This window comes from Gymnoscopelus microlampas, assembly GCF_963454915.1.
Source record: "Gymnoscopelus microlampas genome assembly, chromosome: 15".
NCBI lineage: Eukaryota > Metazoa > Chordata > Actinopteri > Myctophiformes > Myctophidae > Gymnoscopelus > Gymnoscopelus microlampas.
In genome coordinates, this window is record NC_139952.1 from 47876627 (window position 1) to 47903566 (window position 26940).

At 40.6% G+C, this 26940-nt stretch overlaps 2 protein-coding genes across 2 annotated transcripts in view; both read left to right on the forward strand.

Annotated features, from left to right (window-relative positions):
- The window catches only part of LOC311062402 (uncharacterized protein), a 700443-nt gene that overhangs the window by 225840 nt on the left and 447663 nt on the right, over nucleotides 1-26940 (forward strand). The window lies entirely within an intron of this gene.
- LOC311062411 (protein NLRC3-like) overlaps nucleotides 1-26940 on the forward strand; it is a 63306-nt gene that overhangs the window by 389 nt on the left and 35977 nt on the right. Inside the window, exons 2-6 of the mRNA XM_084081428.1 lie at nucleotides 101-1895; nucleotides 3854-4030; nucleotides 5544-5672; nucleotides 7319-7380; nucleotides 13334-13633. Of these exons, the coding sequence (XP_083937554.1) occupies nucleotides 101-1895; nucleotides 3854-4030; nucleotides 5544-5672; nucleotides 7319-7380; nucleotides 13334-13633 (2463 nt within the window). The remainder of the gene's footprint in view (nucleotides 1-100; nucleotides 1896-3853; nucleotides 4031-5543; nucleotides 5673-7318; nucleotides 7381-13333; nucleotides 13634-26940) is intronic.

The following is a 26940-nucleotide window of genomic DNA, read 5'->3' on the forward strand; positions in this document are numbered from 1 at the left end:
TACTTTTGGCTGTTTTTTTTCTAACACATTGTGTGCCGTAAAGATGTAAAGTTATGAATTAACCGGAATGTTTAAAACATACATTTTCTTCTCATTTCAGATGTCAGTCTGCAGGGTGATTTGAACGATTATAAGATCAGTTTGAACAGTCTTGATGATGTGAAAGATCACATGACAGAAGAGTCTGGAACCTCCCTCACCAGCACCTACACAGAGCTCTACATCACAGAGGCAGAGAGTGAAGGGGTTAATAGCCAACATGAGGTGATACAACTTGAGGCAGCTTCCAAGATGAAGACCTTCCATGACACACCAATCTACTGCTGTGACATCTTTAAACCCCTCCCTGGCAGAATGACACCCATCAGAAGAGTTCTGACCAAGGGCATTGCTGGCATTGGAAAAACATTCTCTGTGCGTAAGTTCACTCTGGACTGGGCAAAGGGTTTGGAAAATCAAGATATAAATCTCCTGGTTCCCTTTTCATTCCGGGAGCTGAACTTGGTCAGAGATGAGCAGTACAGTCTTCTCACACTGATCCATGAATTCCACCCAACATTAAAGAAGGTCACAGCAGAGCAGCTCGCTGTCTGGAAAGTTGGCTTCATCTTTGATGGTCTGGATGAAAGCAGATTTCCATTGTTCCAAAAAACAAAACAAAAAAACAAAATAATTGACATTGTTTCTGATGTCACAGTGACATCATCAGTGGATGCTCTGTTAACAAACCTCATCGAGAGGAATATGCTCCCCTCAGCTCTCCTCTGGATAACCACCAGACCTGCAGCAGCCAATCAGATCCCTCCTGCGTGTGTTGACATGGTGACAGAAGTGCGAGGGTTCACAGACCCACAGAAGGAGAAGTACTTTAGGAACAGATTCAGTGATGAGAAAAAGGCCAGCACAGTCATCTCACACATGAAGACATCAAGGACCCTCCACATCCTGTGTCACATCCCACTATTATGTTGGATCATTGCTACCGTTCTGCTGGACATGTTGAGGACACACACGATAGGACAGCTGCCCAAGACCCTGACTGAGATGTGCTGCCACTTCCTGTTGGTTCAGACAAAGAGGAAGAAGAAGAAGTATGATGAGACACATGAGGTGAATCTACAGCAGCTCATGGAGACTGACAGGGAAGTTCTCCTGAAGCTGGGCAGGTTGGCATTTGAACATCTGGAGAAAGGTAGCATCCTGTTCTACCAAGAAGACCTGGAAGAGTGTGGTCTTGATGTGAAAGATGCCTCACTGTACTCAGGAGTGTGCACAGAGATCTTCAAAAGAGAGGGTGTGCTCTTCCAGAAAACGGTCTACAGCTTTGTTCATCTGAGCATCCAGGAGTTTCTGGCTGCAGTCTACCTGCTCCATTGTTTCACACAGAAGAACATGAAGGTACTGAAGACATTCCTGGGATATAATTGTTCCGTCCTCTCCCTCTCCAACTTCCTGGAAGCTGCTATGAAAAAAGCCCTGAAGAGTAAAAATGGCCACCTGGACTTACTTGTTCGGTTTCTTCATGGCCTCTCACTGGAGTCCAACCAGAGTCTGTTAGGAGGCCTGCTGGGTCAGACAGAGAACAGTCCAAAGAGCATCCAGAACGCCATCAACAACCTAAAGAGCATGATAAACACTGATGATATCTCTCCTGACAGATGTATTAACATCTTCCACTGTTTGATGGAGATGAACGACCACTCATTACATCAGGAGATCAAACAGTACCTGAACGGATCAAAGAAGAAACTGTCTGACAGCCAGTGTTCAGCTCTGGCCGTCATGCTGCTGATGTCTGAGGAGGTTCTGGAAGAGTTGGACCTGGACAAATACAACACATCAGAGGGGGGGCGATGGAGACTGATCCCAGCTGTGAGGAACTGCAGAAAGGCTCGGTTAGTAGTCAAGTGAATAGAAACATCCTAGTGACATTACAGTTAACACTATAATTAGAAATTAAGGTTGACATAAAGGTTCCAATAAAACTGTCTGTCTCAAATAGTGACTAGTGGTATTGTGTGTATGTGCAAATAAAGGCCAGACCACAATAAAGCAGGGTAAAAACTAAACTAAGAGTCTAAAAGCCCTGCTGGTTACCCCCACCAGACCAGTTGTTTGAACCCACTGACATTGCCATCCTCTCAGTAGTTAAAATAAAAAGGACAAGATAATTGTTATTTTCAATGGACCTCATTCACACAGCTCCTAACATTTCTGCTATATTCTTTAGTGTAGGTTTGCTTGTAAATAAAGAGCCATGTCTGATTCCTGAAAGGCTGTGTAAAGCCTTGATTTGAACGCGTCTCAGGTGTATCAGATGATGAATTCCACCAAATAGTAAATGTGCCATATATTTGCTCATTCTGACTTTATTCATTTCACACCTTCAACTGATGGTTGAACATTGCTCTCTTCCTCTGTTCAGTCTTTCTGTGACGTCTAGTGGTGTTGACCGTTCCACACTCCACTCTGCCCCTCCACCCACCTCAGACCTTTTTTTTTTTTGGTTGAATTCCTGAGCCAAAATAGAATATTAGCGGTGTCTGCTGTTGTAGAAAACCAATGCAAAACTATATTAAAGAAAGGTATATAAACTCCAAAACAACTCTCACAGTGTAATCACTATGAGCCTACTGATGATCCAGGTTTAAAGAGAATGTTTTAAATATAGTTTTGCTCTTGTTAAGATTGGTTTCCTATTAATGTCATTTAGTAAAACTAGAGGTGCGGGCCGCTTCGTGGCCCTCACATCTACGGTGCACCAGTGATCCAACTGATATGACCATATATGGAGATCTCTATCTGTCAGTCCTTGTCCTTTTTATGGGACACTGCGCCTACTTCACACATGTGCAGTAGGGTGGGCCTAGCGGCCCAATAAAACGTGGCTAAAAATAATGTAGTTTTATATTAAGGGGGCGGCCATAGCTGAATGGTTAGTGTGCCTGCCTAGGGAACCAGAGGCCCTGATTGCCCAGGTTCGATTCCAGGCCATGTCAGCATATGTGTCGATGAAATGAAATTTGTCCCTGAGCAAGACTCTTAACCCTTAATTGCTCACAGGTTCTCATTGGAAACAAGACCGCAAGGACTTTCATGAACGACCTGTTAAAAGGAATTATCCTTATCCTTAACTGTACAATATGTAAGTACATCAAAGGTGGGGAAAGAAGCCTAGGCATTAGCCAGAGCACTGATCAATAGTCTCTGGCAAGTTTGGAGGTAAGTGGAGACCTCGTGTGCTGACCAACCCGGGACGTACACCACAGCGTGGGCATTTTAATTAAAGTAGTAGGATATTGGATTTAGATTCAGGAATATCACAAATACTAAAAAACTCAAATCTCCATGAATTCAAGGTTTAATTGATAGGGAAACAGTATTTTTTTGGGGTGAAATATTCCTTTAATGGAAGACAAAACTATATTAGTGTACTCAGCATACTGTAGGTGAAGTGCACACATGTAACATGAAGGTAACCAACATTAATTGGACATTAATCCAATCGCCGACAGACGACCCCAACCTTAGTACACACAGAACAACAGGAGAACTCAAGTCCTCAAACTATTCATATGTGTCCTCTTTATGAGTTATTCTACCATGAAAACAGACCATACCATTAGTGAAGGGGTGTACAGAGGATGGCTTTTTAAACAGTGAGCTTGGTTATTCAGATTTACTTACATTACATTAACTTTTCATCTGTTGTTTACTTCCCTGTTCTCTGATCATACTTAAACTGTTTATGTCTGTACAACTAGATACAGTAGTAGATCTCTTAGTTAAATTCCATGACAGTGAACTAGGTGTAATTTGTTTTGATAGTCTCTTATTGAATCTGTATTTACAGACTTGTTGGCTGTAACCTCAGACAGACAGAGGTTGAAGTTGTGGCTTCAGCTCTCAGCTCTAATCCTTCACATTTGAGAGAATTGGACCTCAGCAAAAACAATCTGCAGGACTCAGGACTACTGGAGCTGCTCTTAGCTGGACTGAAGAGTCTGCACTGTAGACTGGAGATTCTAAGGTAAGATATGTATCTTACCTGATTAGTTTTTATCTATTCTGTGTTATTATGTACCGTATTATGTGAATATATTATGAATGCTGTGGTGAGAATGTATTAATAAGAATGATATCATGGGAACACAAGCCTATATCCATGTCCTGCCATGCTGAGATACAAAATTACACTATCATTGTTGGATGTATTTTGTCAGATCTTCATCATCTTCTAGTTTTGATTATTGTCTCCGCCAGGCCGAAAGGCATGGCAAGAGAGTATGTTTTACCCTCCGTCCGTCCGTCCGTGTGTGTGTCCTGTCTGTGTGTTAGCAGCTAATCTCTGGCACCGTTACCCCGGTCGCTGCGAAACTGTGCACACACACTCCCTGGATGGCAATTCAGAACCTTTTCACATGGGCCTGTTATAGCGCCACCTGAAGGCCGATTTGTGCAAAACCAATTTTTTTACATTACTCCTACAGATTTTATCCAAACGTCATGCAAATCGGTACACAGTATCTCTATAGTCATGTGATCAACATGGATCTGTCCGATTTCCCATATTCCATCCTCATTGGCTAAGGTTTGCTTCCAAAGTTTGCAGGATTGGTCCGTTTTGAACAAAATGCCTCAAATCATGAACGCAGCTTGCGATTTCCGTGAAATTTCACAAACACATTCCCACTAGGCCAAGGAAGAAATGCCATCCTTTTCACATTGGCCTGTTATAGCGCCACCAGCAGGTCTAATTTAGCAAAACACATTTTTTGGAACAAAATGCCTCAAATCATGAATGCAGTGTCCGATTGCCGTGAACGACCTAAGAATAAATGCCACCCTTTTCATATTGGCCTATTATAGTGCCACCAGGAGGCCACAATAACTTACCTGACCTGGCGGAGACCTGTGCTCCGAGGAGCACTTTTTCCAGTTTATATTGATATTAATGGGTGCAAGCGTTCATTTCAGGAATAGGGATTTCACTAGATGAGGATGTGGTATTTTTGGATGTGGTATTTTTCTCCTTCCTATGAAACATCTTTCTGAACTCTGTAGATCTGAATTCCTAATACTCACCATATTGTGATGGAGAAAACATTTGGGGTTGATGAACTTCTCATTGATATAGTTTATTATTTGGTCTAAAGTTTAAAAAGGATGAAATAACTCAAGCAAGACCTGACAAAGACCTATGAGATACAGAGAGCAGGAACCTCCTCAAACATTTAAAATTACATTTGTGAGAAACATTAGGATAGCCTTGTTCATTTGTAACAATTTGCAGATGCATTAACTATAGTGGGACAATTGAGCTGAACTTAAGAATCTGTCTTTATTTTCTTTCTTGTTTTGTTGTATTTTTTTTCCTTTCTTTCTTTCTTTTTTTTGCCTTTCGACCTCTTGGGTCACTAGTCCAAAACCCTGACAGTCCATCACGGCCAGGTCCAGGTTCTCAATCCAGGAATAATGTATATATAACATGTTTCGTGTATTATTTTTTTCTTTTTTTATCTGTTGTTTCATTCTTCATTCAGACTGGCTCAGTGCTGCTTGTCAGAGAGATGCTGTGAAGTTCTGTCCTCAGCTGTAAACTCTCATCCCTCCCTAAGAGAGTTGGACCTGAGCCTCAACATGGTGAATGATTCAGTTCTGAAGAACTGCATGTGAGTAGACTTGGACTGTGTCCATGTTGGATAGTACAGTGAATGTACAGTGTTTCCCTCATGTGTCTCTTAACACATCGGGTGCCAGCATTTTTTCATAACAACTTACCGTGGGTGCCAGCATTCTCCCCATTGACTGCGCTTTGCTGTTTATAAGTTTCCGCGTGCGTTACAAGCAAATCCATGCAAAAAAAAGCATCGATTCATGTTCTGCCATGAGCCTGGCTACAGGCTGGAACCATAACATTCTACTCGCGGGTTACAGCGGGTTACAACAACGGGGGGGGGATCGTGCATCGCGCATGACCGTTTTTCCCCACAGGAAACAGATTTGGAGATATAGGCGTTTCAAAGTAGGAAATAGACAGGAAGCGGATGGGGGAAAAAAAGTGTTTCCGGTGAGCGATCTGGCACTTCCTTCGCAGGATTACAATGGGTGCTCCCAGAGCTGCTCTAGCCCCGCCCGTGCGGAGAAAAACGAAAAAAACAAAAAGACTGAAATCACGGTTCAGACCGTGTTCGGCACCGAAGCTTCGGAACCGCCACTATGTAAACACACGGTTCAGACCGTGTTTGGCACCCGATGTGTTAACAGTGTATTCACTCTGACACAAAGTCACAAATAGATGCAAATATGTATGCATATTTAGTTAATACTTTAAAAACAAACACAATAAGGTTATATATATTTTAATTTATGCACTCAATACTTGGTCTGGGCTACTTTTGAACACATTATTTCATCAATGGGGCGTGGCATGGAGGTGATCAGCCTGTGGTTCTGTTGAGGTGTTATGGAAGCCCAGGTTTGCTTTGATAGCAGCCTTAAGCTCATTTGTATTGTTGAGTCTAGTGTCTCACACCTTCCTCTTGACAATACAACATCTATTCTCTGTGGGGTTCAGGTCAGGTCAGTTGTCTGGTCAGTGAAGCACAGTAATACCATGGTCAGTACACCAGTTACTAGTAGTGTTGACACCGTGGGCAGGTGGAAGTCCTTCCTAAAATCTCCTGGTAGATGCTGTGTTGACTCCAGTGTGACGTTTTCACTGTCAGTGATTATGTTGGGTGTCATCATGTCATCTGGTGGTGTTGGTCCACTGTGTTTTATCAAGTCCAGAGTCAACACAGCATCTATCAGGAGATTTTAGAGGACTTTGTGCTTCAGTATGTTGACAAGCTTTATGGAGATGCTGATGTCCTTTTCCCTCAGGACTCGGCACCTGCCCACTGTGTCAACATTACTAGTAACTGGTGTACTGACCATGGTATTACTGTGATGTACTGACCAGACAACTGACCTGACCTGAACCCCACAGAGAATATATGTTGTATTGTAAAGAGGAAGGTGTGACCAAAAACAAAAAAAGGTTTTAAATATGTCACTGTATGCGCAATGAATCAATATATGAAAGTTTCACTTTATGAACTAATATACTTGCATTAAGAAGGGATAAAGGAGAGAGGAGTGCTAGGGGTTAAGGTGGAGTCTGAGGAGGTGATGAGATCCAAACTGGGCAGCAGTGAGTATGTCTGGATGGGCTGCAGGGCCAAGATAATGATAGGAGAAACACTGTAGTGTCAGGTAGTGGAGACGTTGTGTTAGACAGTTAGACATTGATGCGTTGTTGTTCTATTTCCTACAGAGTGAAACATGGAGGAGAAGATTGTCTTAATTCTCGACTCATTACTCAACTCAGTACAAAATGTGAGTATCTGTCTGTCTGTGTCAATAGAGCACCGAAGTCTGACCTAATTTACACATCCTACCTGGGTCGCGCCCCCCCCCCCCCCCCCCCCCCCCCCCGTTCTGAATTCCCATAGACGTGTTTAATATCACGTCAAATAAGAACTGTGTTCCAAAAATAATAACTAAAGTTATACTTCCGCCAAATTAGTTACATTCTCGTCAGAAACAGCCTGTATCAAATATGAGTGACTGACTATCATAAACGATACAGAGCCTCCCTGACAATTTCGCAGAGACAGTTTGTTTATTTTTGGACCACAATTCTTATATGAGACGATTCTATGATGACCCAATGTTATTCTCCATAGAGAAATTACTTTATGACCCAGGGGATGAACGAGTGACGTCAGGACTTCTGTACTCTATATCACACATTAACATTTTATACACTGTTTTACAGTGGTTTAAAGTAACTAAGTACATTTACTCAAGTACTGTCCTTAAGTATACTTTTGAGGATGGCCGAAGTATTTCCCATTTTCAATACTTTTACTTCTACTCCATTACATCTCAGAGGCACATATTGTACTTTTACTCCACCATTATTGGCAGCTTTAGTTACAAGTTACTTTGCAGATTTATATTATTATTACAACACATGCATGAACCACTTCAGCCCTATATATATTTCGGCCATTTGAAAATAATAATGAGTACTTTTACTTTTGTTAATTTAAGTATATTTTGATGCTTATACTTTTGTACTTTTGCTCAAGTAAATTTTGATTACCAGACTTTTACTTGCAACAGAGTATTTTTACACTGCAGTATTGATACTTTTACTTAAGTAAAAAACGTGAGCACTTTTTCCACCGCTGCTGTTTTATACTCGTTCGGCCCCTCCCCAGATACTGTCCTGAAAACTCTTCAGTAGAGCTTCCAGGGAATTCAGGAGGTTTCTCTGCTCTTGGCCCGGTCCTTAACCCATTAAGACCTGGAAAGCCTATACGTTGTCATGAGCAACATGAATATTTTTTTATAATTTTGAGTAAAAGTAAGGTCATGTGGGTTGACAGAAACAATGGGCCTCATTCACTAACCTGGTCATAAATAAGGTGTATATCCTGGTCATAAATAAGGTGTATATCCTGGTCATAAATAAGGTGTATATCCTGGTCATAAATAAGGTGTATATCCTGGTCATAAATAAGGTGTATATCCTGGTCATAAATAACATATGTATATTGGGATAAGTCAATTCTGACGTGTGATTCATGAAAGAGGGTTCAGATCTGTGATTTGTGCGTATCACAGGTGTATCTCATTTGTGTTCTAAAGTCACTAGTGTGCTCCCGTGTAGATCCTTTGTATTGTTCCACGCCCCATTTAATACCATAAAAGGCAACCAGAAATAACCCACGTGAAGAAATTACAAACGTGTCAAGTCACACCACATTGACAACTTGTACATCTGTTCTGTCTGGAAGTGAGTCCCTCGATCACACGATGGATCAGCTGAACGTTAATAAAGTAATGCTCTCATAATGAGAATAAGAAGTTATAAAGTTTAACCCCACCACCAAATAATAGGTTAATAAAACGTGGAAAGGATATTATAGAAGCCTTTTCTATTAAATAATGCTCACATTTGACTGAGGTAACATTTTGACGCTGGAATCCAGGAACACCGAGATCCGATTATGGACCAGATCACACTTTATTGATTACTGAGGATAAACCTGTCCTTTGGACTAACAACATATCCTGTCCTACGTCAGAATGGTGAATGGATATTATGGACACAGCTAGATTTCATCCATACTGCATCCTCATCAGATATAAGTTTGATGTGATGTGGTCAATAAATAAATAAATTAATAGCGCAACATATGTTGTTGGCATGAAAGTCCAATATGTGAAACTGTGGCCACATTTGCAGGAACGGAAAACATGCAAAAGGACCTAATATTTCAGCTCTAAATGTGTCAACTGAAAATAAATACTTGGTTGAATTTGCATCATGTCTATAATATGTATCCAAGCAATAGATCTTTGACGTGAGTTTGAGTGTCCGCCCAAATTCACGGTAAAAATAAGATGAATGAATACTGAACGTGTGGGAAGGCACGTATATGCACATAAGTACATAATATGTGAGGACCTGAGCTTAGTGAATGAGACCCAATGCCTCACAACTCCTCACAACGCCTCGCATTGTGACACATTGTGTGCTTGTAGATCGGCAATATTTAAAATATAGCCGATCTACAAGCTCACGTGTCACATTTTGACACGTTGTGAGCTTGTAGTTCAGCTATATTTGAAACATAAAAAGAGCCAATCTACAAACTCACAATACATTGCATCATGACCAGGGTTTCCGCAAGGCACTTTTTGGGCCGGCCACCTTGACCGACAGGATTATATTTTACCGGCCAAAGAATGAAGTGGGCTAGTAATATCTATCTACTCTATCATGCAGAGGTGTCGCTTTCCAAAAAATAACTGAATAAAGTGGGCGTTATGAACAGCTTGTGTGACTACGTCACACAGTATAAACACATATATGTTTTATTCAACCTTAATATGCAAAACCTACAGCTTTTGTTTTGTTTTGTTAATGTTAATTATGTCATCATGAATGATGGTACAAGGAAGATTCATTACTTGCCTGCAATGTATGTGTGTCACCAACTTTCACCACTTTATCCATTGCAGACAGACAGACATAAAATAGTCTAATAACAGCCTTTTCCCAATCGGCCACGGTGGCCTGTGATCTTTATAATTAACGGCCAATTAAATATTACATTTAATTGGTAAATACCGGCTAACGGAAACACTGATCTTGACGTGTGGTGAGCTTTTAGATAGACTATTACAAATAAATAAAAATAGCTGATCACAACTTGTCGCATTGTGACAGGTTGTGAGCCGATCTACAAGCTCACATCATTTTGCGTTGTGAGCCTTTCCATCGGCTATATTACAAGAAATAGCAGATCTACAAGCTTGCAAAGCCTCGCATTATGATGCACTATGAGTTTTGGCTATATTTCAAAAACAGCCGATCTACAAGCTCACACCATGTTGCAATGTGACAGGCAGTGAGTTATTTCAAACATCAACAAGTAGAAGATCACGCTCATCCAAAGTAATTTAAAAAGCCAGATGCAGAGCAGAACTCTGCACTGGAATAATTATGATCCATAAGTTAAATGGTTTATTACCATCATGAATGTGATGTTTAAAGCCTGCTGGATCTTCCTCAGACCTCAATATATCAAACATAACAAAGATAGCCGATCTACAAGCTCACAAGGATCACATTGCGACACGTTGTGAGCTTGTATAGTTTGGCTTTGTTTAAAACTCAAAAGTAGAAGATCTACAAACTCATGAGTTACATTGTGACAGGTTGTGAGCTTGTAGATCAGCTGTATTTCAAACATGAACTCACAATATGTTGTTTAATGTGTGATGAACTTTTATATGGACTTTTATGTTTTCTAAACAGTGGATCTATAAGCTCACAACTCGTTACATTTTGACAGGTTGTGAGCTTGCAGATTGGATTGTAGATTATCAATAATTGATATAAATAAAAATAGCCGATCTACAAGCTCACCATGCGTTACATCATGATGTGTTGTGAGCTTTTAGATCGGCTATATTAGAAAATTAGGTAAAAATAGCCGATCTACAAGCTCAAAATGGGTTACATTGTGACGGGTTCTGAATTTGTATTTTGGCTATATTTGAAAAACACCGCAAGCACACAACGTGTCACATTATAACACGTTGTGAGCTTGAAGATGATTTATAGTAAAAAAAATAGCTAATCTACAAGCTCACAACACCTCATATTGTGTAATTTTTAATTAATGAATTAATTCAATTGCCGATATGCAATCGGTGTGAGCTTGTAGATTGGTTATTTTTCTAATATAAAACTATCCGATCTATGAACTTACAACGAGTTGCATTGTGACAGGTTGTGAGCTTGCAGATTGGGTTGTGGTAAAATAAAATAAATAGCCGATCTACAAGCTCACAATGCCTTGCATCATGACAGGCTGTGAGCTTGTAGATTGGCTATATTTCAAAAAACAGCGGATCTACAAGCTCACATGTTGCATTTTTGACATGTTGTGAGCTTGTAGATCGGCTTGTAGATGTAAATACTGCAGTACAGAAAAACATTAAAGAAAATAGAATGTACATACTAGGCCTACATAGGAGATCTACAAGCTTACAACGCCTTGCATCGTGACACGTTGTGAGCTTGTAAATCAGCTTATAATTCCTCCATATTTCAAAAATAACTAAAATAGCCGATCTACAAGTTAGCAACGCTTCACACCATGGTGTGAGGTGTTGCTAACATATAGATGCTGAATGTTTTCTATGTAACACAGTGGTTTACAAACTGGGACCCAGGGGGGTCCCCACATTATTGTGGGTGGTCCCTAGATGATTATCTTAATGTGTAACATTGTTTTCTCACTCAACAGTAAACAAACCAACATACAGTATAAGTGTATACAGGGTATCTGCACATTTATAATGTTACAATTTAAGGACTTTTAAGACCTTTTTAATACCAAATTGGCCAAATTGTCAAATATTACGCAAAAAAAGAGGCAAATATTGTGAAAAAAGCCGATCTACAAAATAACCAATCTATAAGTGGTAGATTGGCTATAAATATACTATAAAATATATCTACAAGCTTACAACGCCTTGTAGATCGTCTATTTTCACTATTTATATGTGGAACGAGTCAAACTAAATGTAATGCCTCAACTCCTACAACTACCCCACCCTGACAAGTGCTTGTAAGAGTGGGGGGGTCCCCAGTTCAAATATGATTATTTTGAGGGGTCCCCAGTTCAAATATGATTATTTTGGGGGGTCCCCAGTTCAAATATGATTATTTTGGGGGGTCGCAGCCTTAAAAGTTTAGGAACCTTTGATGTAACAGATGTGTGTATTTTCAGAGGTTTAAAGTAACTGAGTACATTTACTCAAGTGCTGTACTTAAATAACATTTTGAGGTATTTTTTACTTTACTGGAGTATTTCCTATTTTCAGTACTTTTATTTCTACTCCACTACATTTCAAAGGCATATTGTACTTTTACTCCACTACAATTATTTGAAAACTTTAGTTACTAGTTACTTGGAGGATTTTGATTATTCTTACAAAACATACATTAACTACATTAACAGCCCTATATACATTTCAGCCATTTGAAAATAGTCGATCTATAAGCTCACAATGCGTCTCCATTGTGAGCTTGTAGATCTGCTATTTTCAAAAGATTTTTATACAATTTATACATTTGAAAACTTGTGAAATGGGACATTCTGCATAATGAGTACTTTGTTACTTTAAGTATATTTTAATACCGATACTTTTGTACTTTTACACAAGTACATTTTGAATTCCGGACTTTTACTTGTAACAGAGTATTTCTACATTACAGTATTGATACTTTTACTTAAGTAAAACATGTGAGTACTTTTCCACATTGATGTTATTTCACATAAACTTAATGTAAACATTTTCTCACAGAAAGTCACTTCTCACCTGGAGGCTTTAAGACATTCTGACTCACATTTTACTGTGTTGTCGTCAGGCAGAAACCTTGTATCTCTGACACGTTGTGAGCTTGTAGATCTGCTGTTTACACTATTTTAATGTTTTTAAAATGATATTAAGAAAATAAATGAAATGTTTTGGACATACAAGGTTTCCAGCCGACAGCGACGCCGACGAGTGTGTGTGTGTGTGTGTGTGTGTGTGTGTGTGTGTGTGTGTGTGTGTGTGTGTGTGTGTGTGTGTGTGTGTGTGTGTGTGTGTGTGTGTGTGTGTGTGTGTGTGTGTGTGTGTGTGTGTGTGTGTGTGTGTGTGTGTGTCAGTCAGTGAATGATGTATTTAATGTTTACTGTGTTGTTTTTCTCATCAGATTTCCATCCTCTCACACTGGACACAAACACAGCATACAGAGACCTCTCTCTGTCTGAGAACAACAGAAAGGTGACATGGGGACAGGATCAATCATATCCTGAACATCCTGACAGGTTTGATGGAGTGAGACAGGTTCTGTGTACAGAGGGTCTGACTGGACGCTGTTACTGGGAGGTAGAGTGGAGTGTAGTGGTTTCTATAGCAGTGACTTACAGAGGGATCAGCAGGAAAGGAGGTGGTGATGACTGTAGGCTTGGATACAATGACAAGTCCTGGAGTCTGGACTGTAGAGATGGTGGTTATGGTAACAGTTACACTGTCACACACAATAGAAAGGAGACTGTCCTCCCTGTCAGTTCCTCTGACTCCAACAGAGTAGCAGTGTATCTGGACTGGCCTGCTGGGACTCTGTCCTTTTATAAAGGCTCCTCTGACTCACTGACACACCTGTACACCTTCCAGAACACATTCTCTGAACCTCTCTATGCTGGGTTCAGGTTAGACTACTACTCCTCCTCCTCAGTGTGTCTGTGTGAGCAGAGATAGAGTCTCTCTGTGAGGATGACATCAGGTCACCACGGTTACTCAACATGTTTGAGTGAGTGCAGGTTGTCATGGTTACCACTGTTGCCAGGATACTTTGAGACTAGCTGAGTCTGACGTCATGGACTCCATATTTGGGCATGATTGACTCATCATGACATCACGGTGACATCATCATGATGAAGTAATAAGCAGCACAGTGTTTCTCTAACGTTGTCATGTCAACGACCCCCAATGTATTTGACCTTTGACCCCGGACCCCCTTAAGACAAGATTTGTGCTAAAAATGTTACAAATGATAAAATCCTAAAATAGCAGATCTACAAGCTCACAACGCGTCACATTACGGCACATTGTGAGCTTGTAGATCGGCTATTTTCTAACAGCGAAGTAAATGATGGTTGAAGTGGTTACACTGATTTTGATGCTGTATATTTAATGATTTAGCTTAGGACCCCCTGGGACCCCCTCAAGGACCCCCGGGGGCCCCTGGACCCCACTTTGAGAACCAGTCGTCTCTAAATCACTTTAACCACGTTACCCTCTGTATATATTGGCTATTTGAAAGTAGCAGATCTACAAGCTCACAACGTGTCACATCGCGACACATTGTGAGCTTGTAGATCTGCTACTTTAAAAAAAGTCCCTGGCACAAATAAGTTCAAATGGGGGTCCCTGGCACAATTATGTTCAATTGGGGGGTCCCTGGCACAAATATGTTCAAATGGGGGTCCCTGGTCAAATCCATATTAAGGTCAAACTCTATGGTATAAAATGAGTCATCACCACAGGGAGCTTTAGATCTTAGATTAGATTAGATAGAAGTGAACAAACCTCCACTCCATACATTTATAAATATGTATCATAAATACTGTCCATCAACACTGATGATGATGATGATGATGATGATGATGATGATGATGTAAATATCAGTGTCATATTGTGTCTCTTATGAAACAAACTCATATCTTATCTAATATATATTTTTTTTTATATTTTTACACAATGAACTGAGAAAAGCTGTATATTTGATCATGTAATTATGACAGTAATAATATTGTTTCTTGTATATATAAACCTTTATACTTTAACCACTTGAACCCCATATACTTTATTGACTGGGGTCCCCCAGGGTTCTGTAATTGGTCCCCTGCTTTCCCCCCCTACACCAGATCTCTTTGGTGAAAATAGCAGATCTACAAGCTATCTACTAGCTAAGATCCACATCACAAAGCGACACATTGTGAGCAGTGTTCATTTTGACAGCAAATTATAGTCATATTTTAGTCATTCTGAAATGTTTTTGTTTTAGTCGACTAAATATCATAAGATTTTAGTTGAATAAAATGTCTTTTTGAGGGCCATGATGGCGTCGTAATGCCTGATTTATACTTGGCTGGTGCCAAAAATAGCCGACCTACAAGCTCACAACAAGCCTGTGACGCGTTCTGAGCTTGTAGATCGGTTATTTTCAGAGTGCATGGACTTGCATGGACAATCACTCTGGATTCAAACATCTACTAAATGTGTTAATGAACTCAAATCAATCATTGTTTATTCATTGATTCATTATTACATCATTGTTTCCTCACTCATTCCATGATTGTGTTTTCATTGAATATGAATGTGATATTATTCTCATTCTTCACATGTTATTGTATGATCATGTGTAGAAGTATGAATAGTTTAATAAATGTATTCTTGACAGTCTGTCGTTGTTCCTGTGTATTGATATTCATAGTGTTGTCATGACAACATGGCCACAGCTCATTGGTCATGTATAATAACTACGTTGGATCCATTGGAACAAAGGTTATTATTTTTCCATTTCATGAAAAGGCAACACTGCTGATTACCTGCATTACACCTGCAGTAATCTGATTACCTGCATTACACCTGCAGTAATCTGATTAAACCTGTAGTATCCTACCAGGGAGGAAGAGGACAGATATTGAATGACCCCCAGAAGCAAATATTTTAGTAAAGTAAGTGTGTGTGTGTGTGTGTGTGTGTGTGTGTGTGTGTGTGTGTGTGTGTGTGTGTGTGTGTGTGTGTGTGTGTGTGTGTGTGTGTGTGTGTGTGTGTGTGTGTGTGTGTGTGTGTGTGTGTGTGTGTGTGTGTGCGCGCGCGTGCGCGTGTATTCAAAGATTTGTCACATTTTACCATTTTCTTTCACAAATAGCAGATCTACAAGCTCATGATGCAGCACTGAGTGCCGTGCTACGAACTTGTAGATCTGCTATTTTTGAATAGCCAAATAAATCAATAATAAATTACACAGATGCGTTCCTGGATTGGTCTGTTCTTTCTCTCCAGGATCATGGAGGATCAGTGTTTGTCAGAGTTGTGTGAATGGTTTAGCACAAAGGTCTTCAGTGTTTTACAGGCCAACAACTCCTTATCTGAGAGAGAGAACCTCCACTACATTTCATACATTTATACAACACTATCATTGTGTGTTGTGTTGCATTCATGTTAAAGTGCATGTTCAGACAGTTAACCTCTTAAATCCCCCCAATTTTTATTTTTTACTGAAAATAGCAGATCTGCAAGCTCACAACGCTGCGAGCCGTTGTGAGCTTGTAGATCTGCTATTTTCGGGCTAATGTTCCCTTCAGAATAGGGATGCTAGAGTTCAAGTGTCCAGAATCCATGACTTTTTAATGCTGTTTTTAGGTCAAATGTGTCACCACAATAAGCATGGCTCTGTGTTAAGGACTGTTGTATCTCCATTCTCCTTGAGGTGTTTGGTTTGATATAAAACCATTACTGTGTAAACATTTATCAACAAACTATACTACCAACAATGGTTAAACATTGTCCAAATTGTCAAATATTACGGGCAACAATTTTGAAAATAGCCGATCTACATGCTCACAACGCCTCGCAACTGTAGATTGGCTATTTTCACTATGGAACCGAGTTAAACTAAATGTAATGCCTCCATTCCTACAATTCCAAGAGCTTATCAGGGTGGGGGGTCCCCAGTCCAAAGATGATTATTTTGGGGGGTCCCCAGTTCAAAGATGATTATTTTGGGGGGTCCCCAGTTCAAAGATGATTATTTTGGGGGGTCTCCAGTACAAAGATGATTATTTTGGGGGGTCCCCAGTACAAATATGATTAATTTGGGGGGTCCCCAGTACAAATAGGATACTTTTGGGGGGTCGCACCCTGAACAGATTGGGAACCACTGCTATAATTGAGCGTCCATCAAGCTGTCTTTTAGCAACTGGAGATGTGAGTCTAGAACAGAGGGTGTGGCTTATTTTTTAGAAACATGTGACATTAATGTGACATAAAACACAAATGTCACATGTGTGTTTTATTATGCATGTTTCTTTGTGTGTCTTGGAATGAGCAGGGACTTACATTTTAGGAAAAGACCCCTATCCCACATGTCGCCACAAGGGGGCAAATCAGGTGGTTTTAGGAGGTCATGTGACATCTTTCTTCAAGGAAGAGAGAAAGAACAACATCAGTTTGTCCCTGTTTGTTCAGGTAAATAAAGTATTAGAACATAAAACATGTTCAAAATCAGCTCTGTGATGTAAAACAAAGCTTGTCTTGAGGGTTTTACCAGAAATGTGGTGATTGTGTTTTAGTTTATTGTGTGTAGTTGAATCTAAAGGTCTAAGCAGTCAGATTGATGGCAGCCATTACTGCTGCTCTCACACACACACACACACACACACACACACACACACACACACACACACACCTGTGTTTTGGTTTGTTTCACTTTTACAGTATGTGTGTTTCTGCCTTTAGTGTTTAAAGCTCCTGTTGTGTGTTTAATCCATCAGGACCGGGAACGCATCTGTGTCATTTTTTGACATTTCTTTGGGCCATTCAGATCTACACGCTCATAGCGCAGCACTCGGTGCCGCGCTATGAGCTTGTAGATCTGCTATTTTTGGGAAAAATCGTGGGTCTTTGAAAATATATATTTTTAAAGGTAAGATTTGTAACTTAAATCTTTGCTTCTGGGGAATTCAACAAATGTCTTCTAAATCCTGACAGTTGTTCTGAATAAAACAAATATTTTGTTCCAGGGACCCCCCAGAAGTTGTAACAAAGTTAAAAAAGTTCGCTTTCAAAATATATATATTATTCAAAGATTTGCAAAACATTTCATGATAAAAAAAAAATAGCAGATCTACAAGCTCATAGCGCGGCACTCGGTGCCGCGTGTAGATCTGCTATTTTTAAATAGCCAAAGCAATGTTAAAATGACACACAGATGCGTTCCCGGTCTTAAAGGGTTAATATGTTAGTTTACCTTTTGTGTTGATAAATGTTTATTTTTGGTGTTGATAAATGAGTTAATTCTCTCCAGTAGGGTCTTGTAAAGTGTCTTTCTAGTAAGTCAATACAGTATTAACTGTTATCAGAGCAGAAGTATGGAATAATGTTAATTCATGTTTATGCTTAAATATTTGTTTTCAAAAATAGCAGATCTACAAGCTCATAGCGCGGCACTCGGTGCCGCGCTATGAGCTTGTAGATCTGCTATTTTTGAAAAATCCCTGGCACAAAATGTTTTTCAGACGGGGGGGGGGGGGTCCGCAGCCAAATACATGTAATTTTGGGGGTCCTTGTCACTCCATGAAGACGTGAATTCATGGATATTTATTAGTTTTTTTCTCATTTCTAAAACAATAATGTGATGACCAGCAGACCGGTAGGCAGTGTTTCTGGTAGGAGACACAAAGGAGACTCTTTGTGTCTCCTACCGGAACCACTGCCGGTCATCACATTATTGTTTTAGGAATGAGACAAAAACTCGGAGTGACTAATCCATAGAAAACAAGTAATTTTGGGGGTGAACTATCCCTTTAAGAGATGTAAATCACTGGACCATGGAAAGGAGGTGTCATTCACTGCAGCCGTTTCTCCTTTTTCTCCTTTTGAACATAATAGTGTTTTGTATTTGTTGATGACATGTATTATTGTGTTATTTTATGTTGCTATGTTGATGAATTGAATGCATAGGACCACAATGGAAACAAGACCCCAGGACTCTTTTATGTTCTCCTTTTTATCCTTAATGACTAAAAGGACCACCTGCTGTGTTTACATTTATGACACTAATAAAGTATTAATCAATCAATCAATGAAGTCCATTGTGTTCCAGGTGAAGCTGGTGTCAGAGCTTCTACCTGAAGAACGTCCAGACCCAGGAGACCAGAACCCTGACCCACTTCCACTTCCTCAGCTGGCCCGCCCAGGGCATCCCCACCTCCACGCCACCCCCTGCTGGACTTCCTCAGGTATTGCAGCCTGCCTGGGGCATAATGATGACAGCACTGTCCTGAACACATTCCAGTCCTCCTGTAGGCTATGACAACAGTTAGCTAAAGCATTGCTTCTCAATGTGGGGTCCGGGGACCCCCAGGGGTCCTTGGGGGGGGGGGGGGGGGGGGGGGGGGGTTCGGGGTTCTAGGGGGTCCCCAGCTAAATAAGTTAACATAGCATCACAATTATTTTAACCACTTTATCCATGTTGGATATTAAGAAATAGCAGATCTACAAGCTCAAAGCGCGTCACTTCGTGCCGCACTGTGATCTTGTACATCTGCTATTTTTTAAATATGTTTTAATTCTAGCGAAAATGTTCAGACGTTTTTTTTTAGGTAAATCTTCTCTTCTGGGGGTCCCTGGCACAGAGACTTTTCAGATGGGGATCCCTGGCACAGAGCCTTTTCAGATGGGGGTCCCTGGCACAGAGCCTTTTCAGATGGGGGGTCCATGGCCAAATACATATACATTTGGGTGTCCTTGTCCTTGAAAAGGTTTGAGAACCACTGATCTATAAAACATGTTCACATACATGTCCATCCTAAAGCCATGTAAGTGAAGGTGTAGTGGTTGTGAACGAGGATCCTGACAGATTCACTAGAGCAGCTCTGACTCTGTTCTTCAGAGATTACAAAGTGAGTGACAGGTGGGTCACTGGTTATTGGGACAGAATGCTCTGCAAGATACTCCGTTTTTTACAACGTGCTGACTGCAAAAAACTATCGGCCGCACAACATGACTTTAACAGACCGTGCCCTTACCCAATAACACTGTTCCTTCTTTCTTTCTTTCTTTCTTTCTTTCTTTCTTTCTTTCTTTCTTTCGTCCGTCCGTCCGTCCGTCTCTCAGCATATTTCATGTCATTATTAACAGACAGATTTGACACAACAATGAACACAAGCCATTGCCTGTCGGCATCCGCCTTGTATGCACACACGCACTCAATTGGCATCACCTCTAGGGTTTAAGACAGTGGTTTTCAACAACCAGTGGTCTGGGGACCACCAGTGGTCCTTGAGGGAGTACCAGGGGGTCCCCAGCAAACTTAGCTAATAGCGCCACGATCATTTTTTAACCACTTAGCTTTGGCTATTCAAAAATATCAGATATACAAGCTCATAGCGCGGCACCGAGTGCCGCGCTATGAGCTTGTAGATCTGCTATTTTTGAATATTTATATTTTTTAAAGCGAAAATTAACTGATATCTTTGCTTGTGGGGGTCCCTGGCACAACACATTTTCAAATGGGGGTCCACGGCCAAATGTATATCAATTTAGGGGTCCTTGGCATGAAAAAGGTTGAAAACCACTGGTTTAAGAGGTTAAAAGCTGCTATATGATATGTGAAGAGCACACTGAGGAGTTGTTGTGGCTCCTCCCTGTATTATCTAACATTAGATTAAATTCCACTTTATTGATCCTATAGGCAGGAACTTAAGAGTTACAAGATCTTATGAAAAGTGCAAACGGTGCATTTAAAAAAAAAACTACAAGCTTGCAGGATAGAAGCATCTATTAAGTTAAAACAAAAAACAGCACTTTTTTAGTGTGAAGGTGAAGCAGTCTAGTCATCAGTCTCTGGACCCAGAGCTTTTCTTATGTGATTCCCATGTCTTTCCTTGTTTATTTGCTGGAGAACTTCTGTCGTCTGGTCCAAGTTCCTCTCTTGACTTGCAGGCAGTGTTTTAAAGGTCTTAAAAAGTCCTGAAATTGTAACTTTACAAAAATGTGCAGATACCCTGCATACACCTTTACTGTACGTTGGTTTGTTTACCGTTGACTAAGAAAACCATGTTGAGCTAATCATGTGGGGACCCCCCCCCCAAAATAAATTGGGACCCCCAGTTTGGAAACCATTGTCTTAAGCCACCGAGCCACTGAGTTTGGACGCACAACGTCATCTTGTTCTCTTGGTTATTAGATTTGTGCAGAACTGGGATTGGAACTCATAAAGCCTTTTAATGTGAACATTTATAATATTGAGACACTTAACCCATTAAGACCAGGAACGCATCTGTGTGTCATTTTCACATTTCTTTGGCTGTTCAAAAAAATAGCAGATCTACAAGCTCATTGCGCGGCACCGAGTGCCGCGCTATGAGCTTGTAGATCTGCTATTTTTTTTCTTATATATTTTCTTTTTTACTTTTTTTGTGAACATTTTTGAATATGTTTTTAAAGCGATTTTTTTTTAATCTCAAATGTTTGAACGTATGTTTCTATAATATCAGTGGTTCCCAAACCTTTTCATGTCAAGGACCACCCACAATGATATGTATTTGGCCGTGGACCCCCCCATCTCAAAATATGTTGTTCCAGGGACCCCCCAGAAGTTGTAACAGAGTTAAAAATGCTCGCTTAAAAAATAAATACATAATTCAAAGATTTGCACACATTTTCACGATTTAGATCTGCTATTTTCAAAAATAGAGATGGGGGTCCGCGGCCAAATACATATCATTTTAGGGGTCCTTGACATGAAAACGTTTGAGAACCACTGATCTACACAACACCTCGCTCTGTTGTTCATTCTCCTTTCTAAAACACTGGTGCAGATTCTGCAACGGCTTTGTCTTTCTCATTCATCTCTCTACCACTGTGTGTGTGTGTGTGTGTGTGTGTGTGTGTGTGTGTGTGTGTGTGTGTGTGTGTGTATTGCGTCACAGCAGCACGTTTCCTGCCTCGCTCAAGGGGATGTCTGTGATTGGTTGGCTTCAGCCGTCGATCTCTAAGGAAAGCATGATGAGGTTTGTGGTTGGCTGGCCTCAGCTGTACATTTAGGGCAAGCGCAACAACGTATGTTTTCATTGGCTGAGCTGTACAGGCTGGGGAAATGTTATATCGTCAACATTGTTGCCTTTTGGGAGGTAGTGGCTCAGGGGTAGAGTGGCCGGGTAGAGTGAACTGGAAACCGCAAGGTTCCCAGTTCGATTCCCGGGCTGGGGGGCTCCCCCAGAGTTAGTGTGGAAGTGTCCTTGAGCAAGACACTGAACCCCTAATTGCTCCCTATGAGCAGGTTGGTGCCTTGCTTGGTTTCCTCCTCCATCAGTGTATGAATGTGTGTATGAATGTGTGTATGAATGTGTGTGTGAATGGGTGAATGGCACAATCAATGTAAAGCGCTTTGGATAAAAGTGCTGTATAAATGCACCATTTACCATTTTGTGATATTCATATTCATATTGTGCATGTTCATACCGAGATAACGATACGACACTAGACATCATACATACTATATAACATGACATCATAGAAACACATGTGACATAATAACATGTTCAGTCACAGCTCTGCTGTCTTGTCAAACAGATGTCTGTGACAAGCAGCCTCCTACAGTCAGTGACATCACTCCATCTTCACAAGACGTCAGTCTGGTTCAAAAAAAAGGAAAAGACTTATTTTGTCTGGAGTGGATACTCTGTGTGCGTGTGCATGTGTTCATGTGTGCAAATGAGTGTTTCAAACTTTATCATGTGAAGGACCCCCAAATTAATATCTTGATTTTGCGAAGGACTTCATATGAAAATATGTTTTTGCCATGCAGGGACCCCCATAAGAGATGTGCTGTTCAAATATAATATTGTATTTTATTTTTATTTTTTCAAAAAAAAAAAGAAAAAACTGGAAAACACTTGTTACACAACGTGTGTGTGTGTGTGTGTGTGTGTGTGTGTGTGTGTGTGTGTCCATGTCACACGCCATGTACGCTGTAACTGTAGACACTCCCACTATGATAGAACTTTATGTGTTAATACACCGTCAACCATTTTGACACAACATCACAGAGAACTGAACAGCATGTCGACTCCATTTTGATTTGTGACATCACGTTAAACCATAAAGATTAATATAGGGTAAGTGTAATTAATCAATATATACTATAACTAATGTCTCTAGTCTGGTGTTATATAGTTGATTGTTGGGTCTTTATACTATAACTTGGTCATAAAAGATTAACATGCAAACAATGAACTTCTTACATAGGCTTTTACCTCTTTCTCTCGCTCGCTCGCTCGCTCGCTCTCGCTCTCGCTCTCTCTCTCTCTCTCTCTTTCTCTCTCTCTCTCTCTCTCTCTCTCTCTCTCTCTCTCTCTCTCTCTCTCTCTCTCTCTCTCTCTCTCTCTCTCTCACCAACATGTATCAGACAGATCCTGTTAAAGGCCGAATTAACCGTTTGTGGTTTCCTGGGCTTTAGGTGCGCTTGGGGCTGAAAAGGCTTGGGTTTGGGTGGGTGGGGGGTGCTGTAAATGTTCTCTTCCTCAGCAGGGTGATGGGTGATGGGTGCTGGCGCCGCAGTTGCTGTTTCATCACCCTAACCCTCCACACATGATTTATTTCAGCCTGTGCTTTAACCCATTAAAACCGGGAAAGCATCTTTGTCATTTTAGATTTTAGCTTTGATATATGAGTGTGTGTGTGTGTCACAACGACTTTTAAAAAAAATAGCAGATCTACAAGCTCATCAGCTTGTAGATCTGCTATTTTTCAAAAAGTATGAACATTTGTGCAAATCTTTGAATATATATATAAATATATTATTTTTTTAAAGCAAACATTTGTAACTCAAATCTTTGCGTCTGGTGGGTCCCTGGAACAAAATATTTTGAGATGGGGGTCTGCAGCCAAATACATATCATTATGGGGGTAATAATAATAATAGTAAACATAAGTAATGAGTTATGACTCTGACATTTCTCATAGTGAGTCTCCTCGGCAGTTTACTGTAAATCATGTGATGTGACCACAGAGGAAGTTGGTCCTTGCTGCTTTCAGTGTCTGTCTGTCTGTCTGTCTGTCTGTCTGTCTGTCTGTCTGTCTGTCTGTCTCTAGTTCCAACCATCCCTCTGGCTGTCTCTGTGATTTCATATATATAATTATATTATATTATATTTAATAGTAAATAAAATAATCAAATGTTTTATGGTCATGATTCACCAGGAGTCTGGATGTCTTGGTTCCAGGCTTAAAAAAATGTATATCAATATTTTTCAGAAATCTCTATGTGGAAAAAACATTGGGTTTTCTATATGTGGCACCACAAAATGGCCGCCACTGCTATGCCCTATTGGAAATAAATCGGGCCTCTTCCTTACTTCCTTCACAGATACTAATAAAGGTTGTGTTCCATTCTGGTCAAACAGAGTCAGGATGTTGACTCACTGGAAACACTCTGCTACACCAGAGGGTCTCAATGTGTGGTCCAGGGACCCTCATGGTTCCTTGAGGGGGTTCCAAATGGACCCTTACGGGTGTGTAACTCTATGACTCTGAGTCACTCCATTATGCAAATGAGTCTAAATAGAGCTTCATGTACATAGTGGACACGGTGCATGACTCTGCTTTCAATTAGATCACATTTATCACAGATGTTTCATTAAATATGACATGTTCCTATTTTGCGCGTCTTAAGTACCTGGTCTTATGACTTAACTTGGAGGCGTGGCCACTATTTTGAGCGGCCAAACAGCATTGGCCACACCTCCAGGTGTTAAGTTCAGTTAAGTCATAAGACCTGGTACTTGAGACATGCAAAATAGGACCCTCAATGTCCCAGTGTTAGAATCCTTTTAGTTGAATTGCAGCCAAACAGTTTATACAGTTTAGCTTTAAACATGTTTGAACAGTGTTTAAGCTAACAAGCTAACAGTAACCTACATGCTACTGTCAGAGCAGTAGTGTTGTTGAACATTGTTTAAGCTAACAAGCTAACGGTAGCCTACATGCTGCTGTCAGAACAGTAGTGTTGTTGAACAGTGTTTAAGCTAACAAGCTAACGGTAGCCTACATGCTGTTGTCAGAGCAGTAGTGTTGTTGAACGGTGTTTAAGCTAACAAGCTAACGGTGGCTTACCTGCTGTTGTCAGAGTCGTGTTGTTTTACATTGTTTAAGCTAACAAGCTAATGGTAGCCTACATGCTACTGTCAGAGCAGTAGTGCTGTTGAACAGTGTTTAAGCTAACAAGCTAACGGTAGCCTACATGCTACTGTCAGAGCAGTAGTGTTGTTGAACATTGTTTAAGCTAACAAGCTAACAGTAGCCTACATGCTACTGTCAGAGCAGTAGTGTTGTTGAACATTGTTTAAGCTAACAAGCTAACGGTAACCTGCATGCTACTGTCAGAACAGTAGTGTTGTTGAACAGTGTTTAAGCTAACAAGCTAACGGTAGCCTACATGCTACTGTCAGAGCAGTAGTGTTGTTGAACATTGTTTAAGCTAACAAGCTAACAGTAGCCTACATGCTACTGTCAGAGCAGTAGTGTTGTTGAACATTGTTTAAGCTAACAAGCTAACGGTAGCCTACATGCTGCTGTCAGAACAGTAGTGTTGTTGAACAGTGTTTAAGCTAACAAGCTAACGGTAGCCTACATGCTGTTGTCAGAGCAGTAGTGTTGTTGAACGGTGTTTAAGCTAACAAGCTAACGGTGGCTTACCTGCTGTTGTCAGAGTCGTGTTGTTTTACATTGTTTAAGCTAACAAGCTAATGGTAGCCTACATGCTACTGTCAGAGCAGTAGTGCTGTTGAACAGTGTTTAAGCTAACAAGCTAACGGTAGCCTACATGCTGTTGTCAGAGCAGTAGTGTTGTTGAACGGTGTTTAAGCTAACAAGCTAACGGTGGCTTACCTGCTGTTGTCAGAGTCGTGTTGTTTTACATTGTTTAAGTTAACAAGCTAATGGTAGCCTACATGCTACTGTCAGAGCAGTAGTGCTGTTGAACAGTGTTTAAGCTAACAAGCTAACGGTAGCCTACATGCTACTGTCAGAGCAGTAGTGTTGTTGAACATTGTTTAAGCTAACAAGCTAACAGTAGCCTACATGCTACTGTCAGAGCAGTAGTGTTGTTGAACATTGTTTAAGCTAACAAGCTAACGGTAACCTGCATGCTACTGTCAGAACAGTAGTGTTGTTGAACAGTGTTTAAGCTAACAAGCTAACGGTAGCCTACATGCTACTGTCAGAGCAGTAGTGTTGTTGAACATTGTTTAAGCTAACAAGCTAACAGTAGCCTACATGCTACTGTCAGAGCAGTAGTGTTGTTGAACATTGTTTAAGCTAACAAGCTAACGGTAGCCTACATGCTGCTGTCAGAACAGTAGTGTTGTTGAACAGTGTTTAAGCTAACAAGCTAACGGTAGCCTACATGCTGTTGTCAGAGCAGTAGTGTTGTTGAACGGTGTTTAAGCTAACAAGCTAACGGTGGCTTACCTGCTGTTGTCAGAGTCGTGTTGTTTTACATTGTTTAAGCTAACAAGCTAATGGTAGCCTACATGCTACTGTCAGAGCAGTAGTGCTGTTGAACAGTGTTTAAGCTAACAAGCTAACGGTAGCCTACATGCTACTGTCAGAGCAGTAGTGTTGTTGAACATTGTTTAAGCTAACAAGCTAACAGTAGCCTACATGCTACTGTCAGAGCAGTAGTGTTGTTGAACATTGTTTAAGCTAACAAGCTAACGGTAACCTGCATGCTACTGTCAGAACAGTAGTGTTGTTGAACAGTGTTTAAGCTAACAAGCTAACGGTAGCCTACATGCTACTGTCAGAGCAGTAGTGTTGTTGAACATTGTTTAAGCTAACAAGCTAACAGTAGCCTACATGCTACTGTCAGAGCAGTAGTGTTGTTGAACATTGTTTAAGCTACAGAACAGTAGTGTTGTTGAACAGTGTTTAAGCTAACAAGCTAACGGTAGCCTACATGCTGTTGTCAGAGCAGTAGTGTTGTTGAACGGTGTTTAAGCTAACAAGCTAACGGTGGCTTACCTG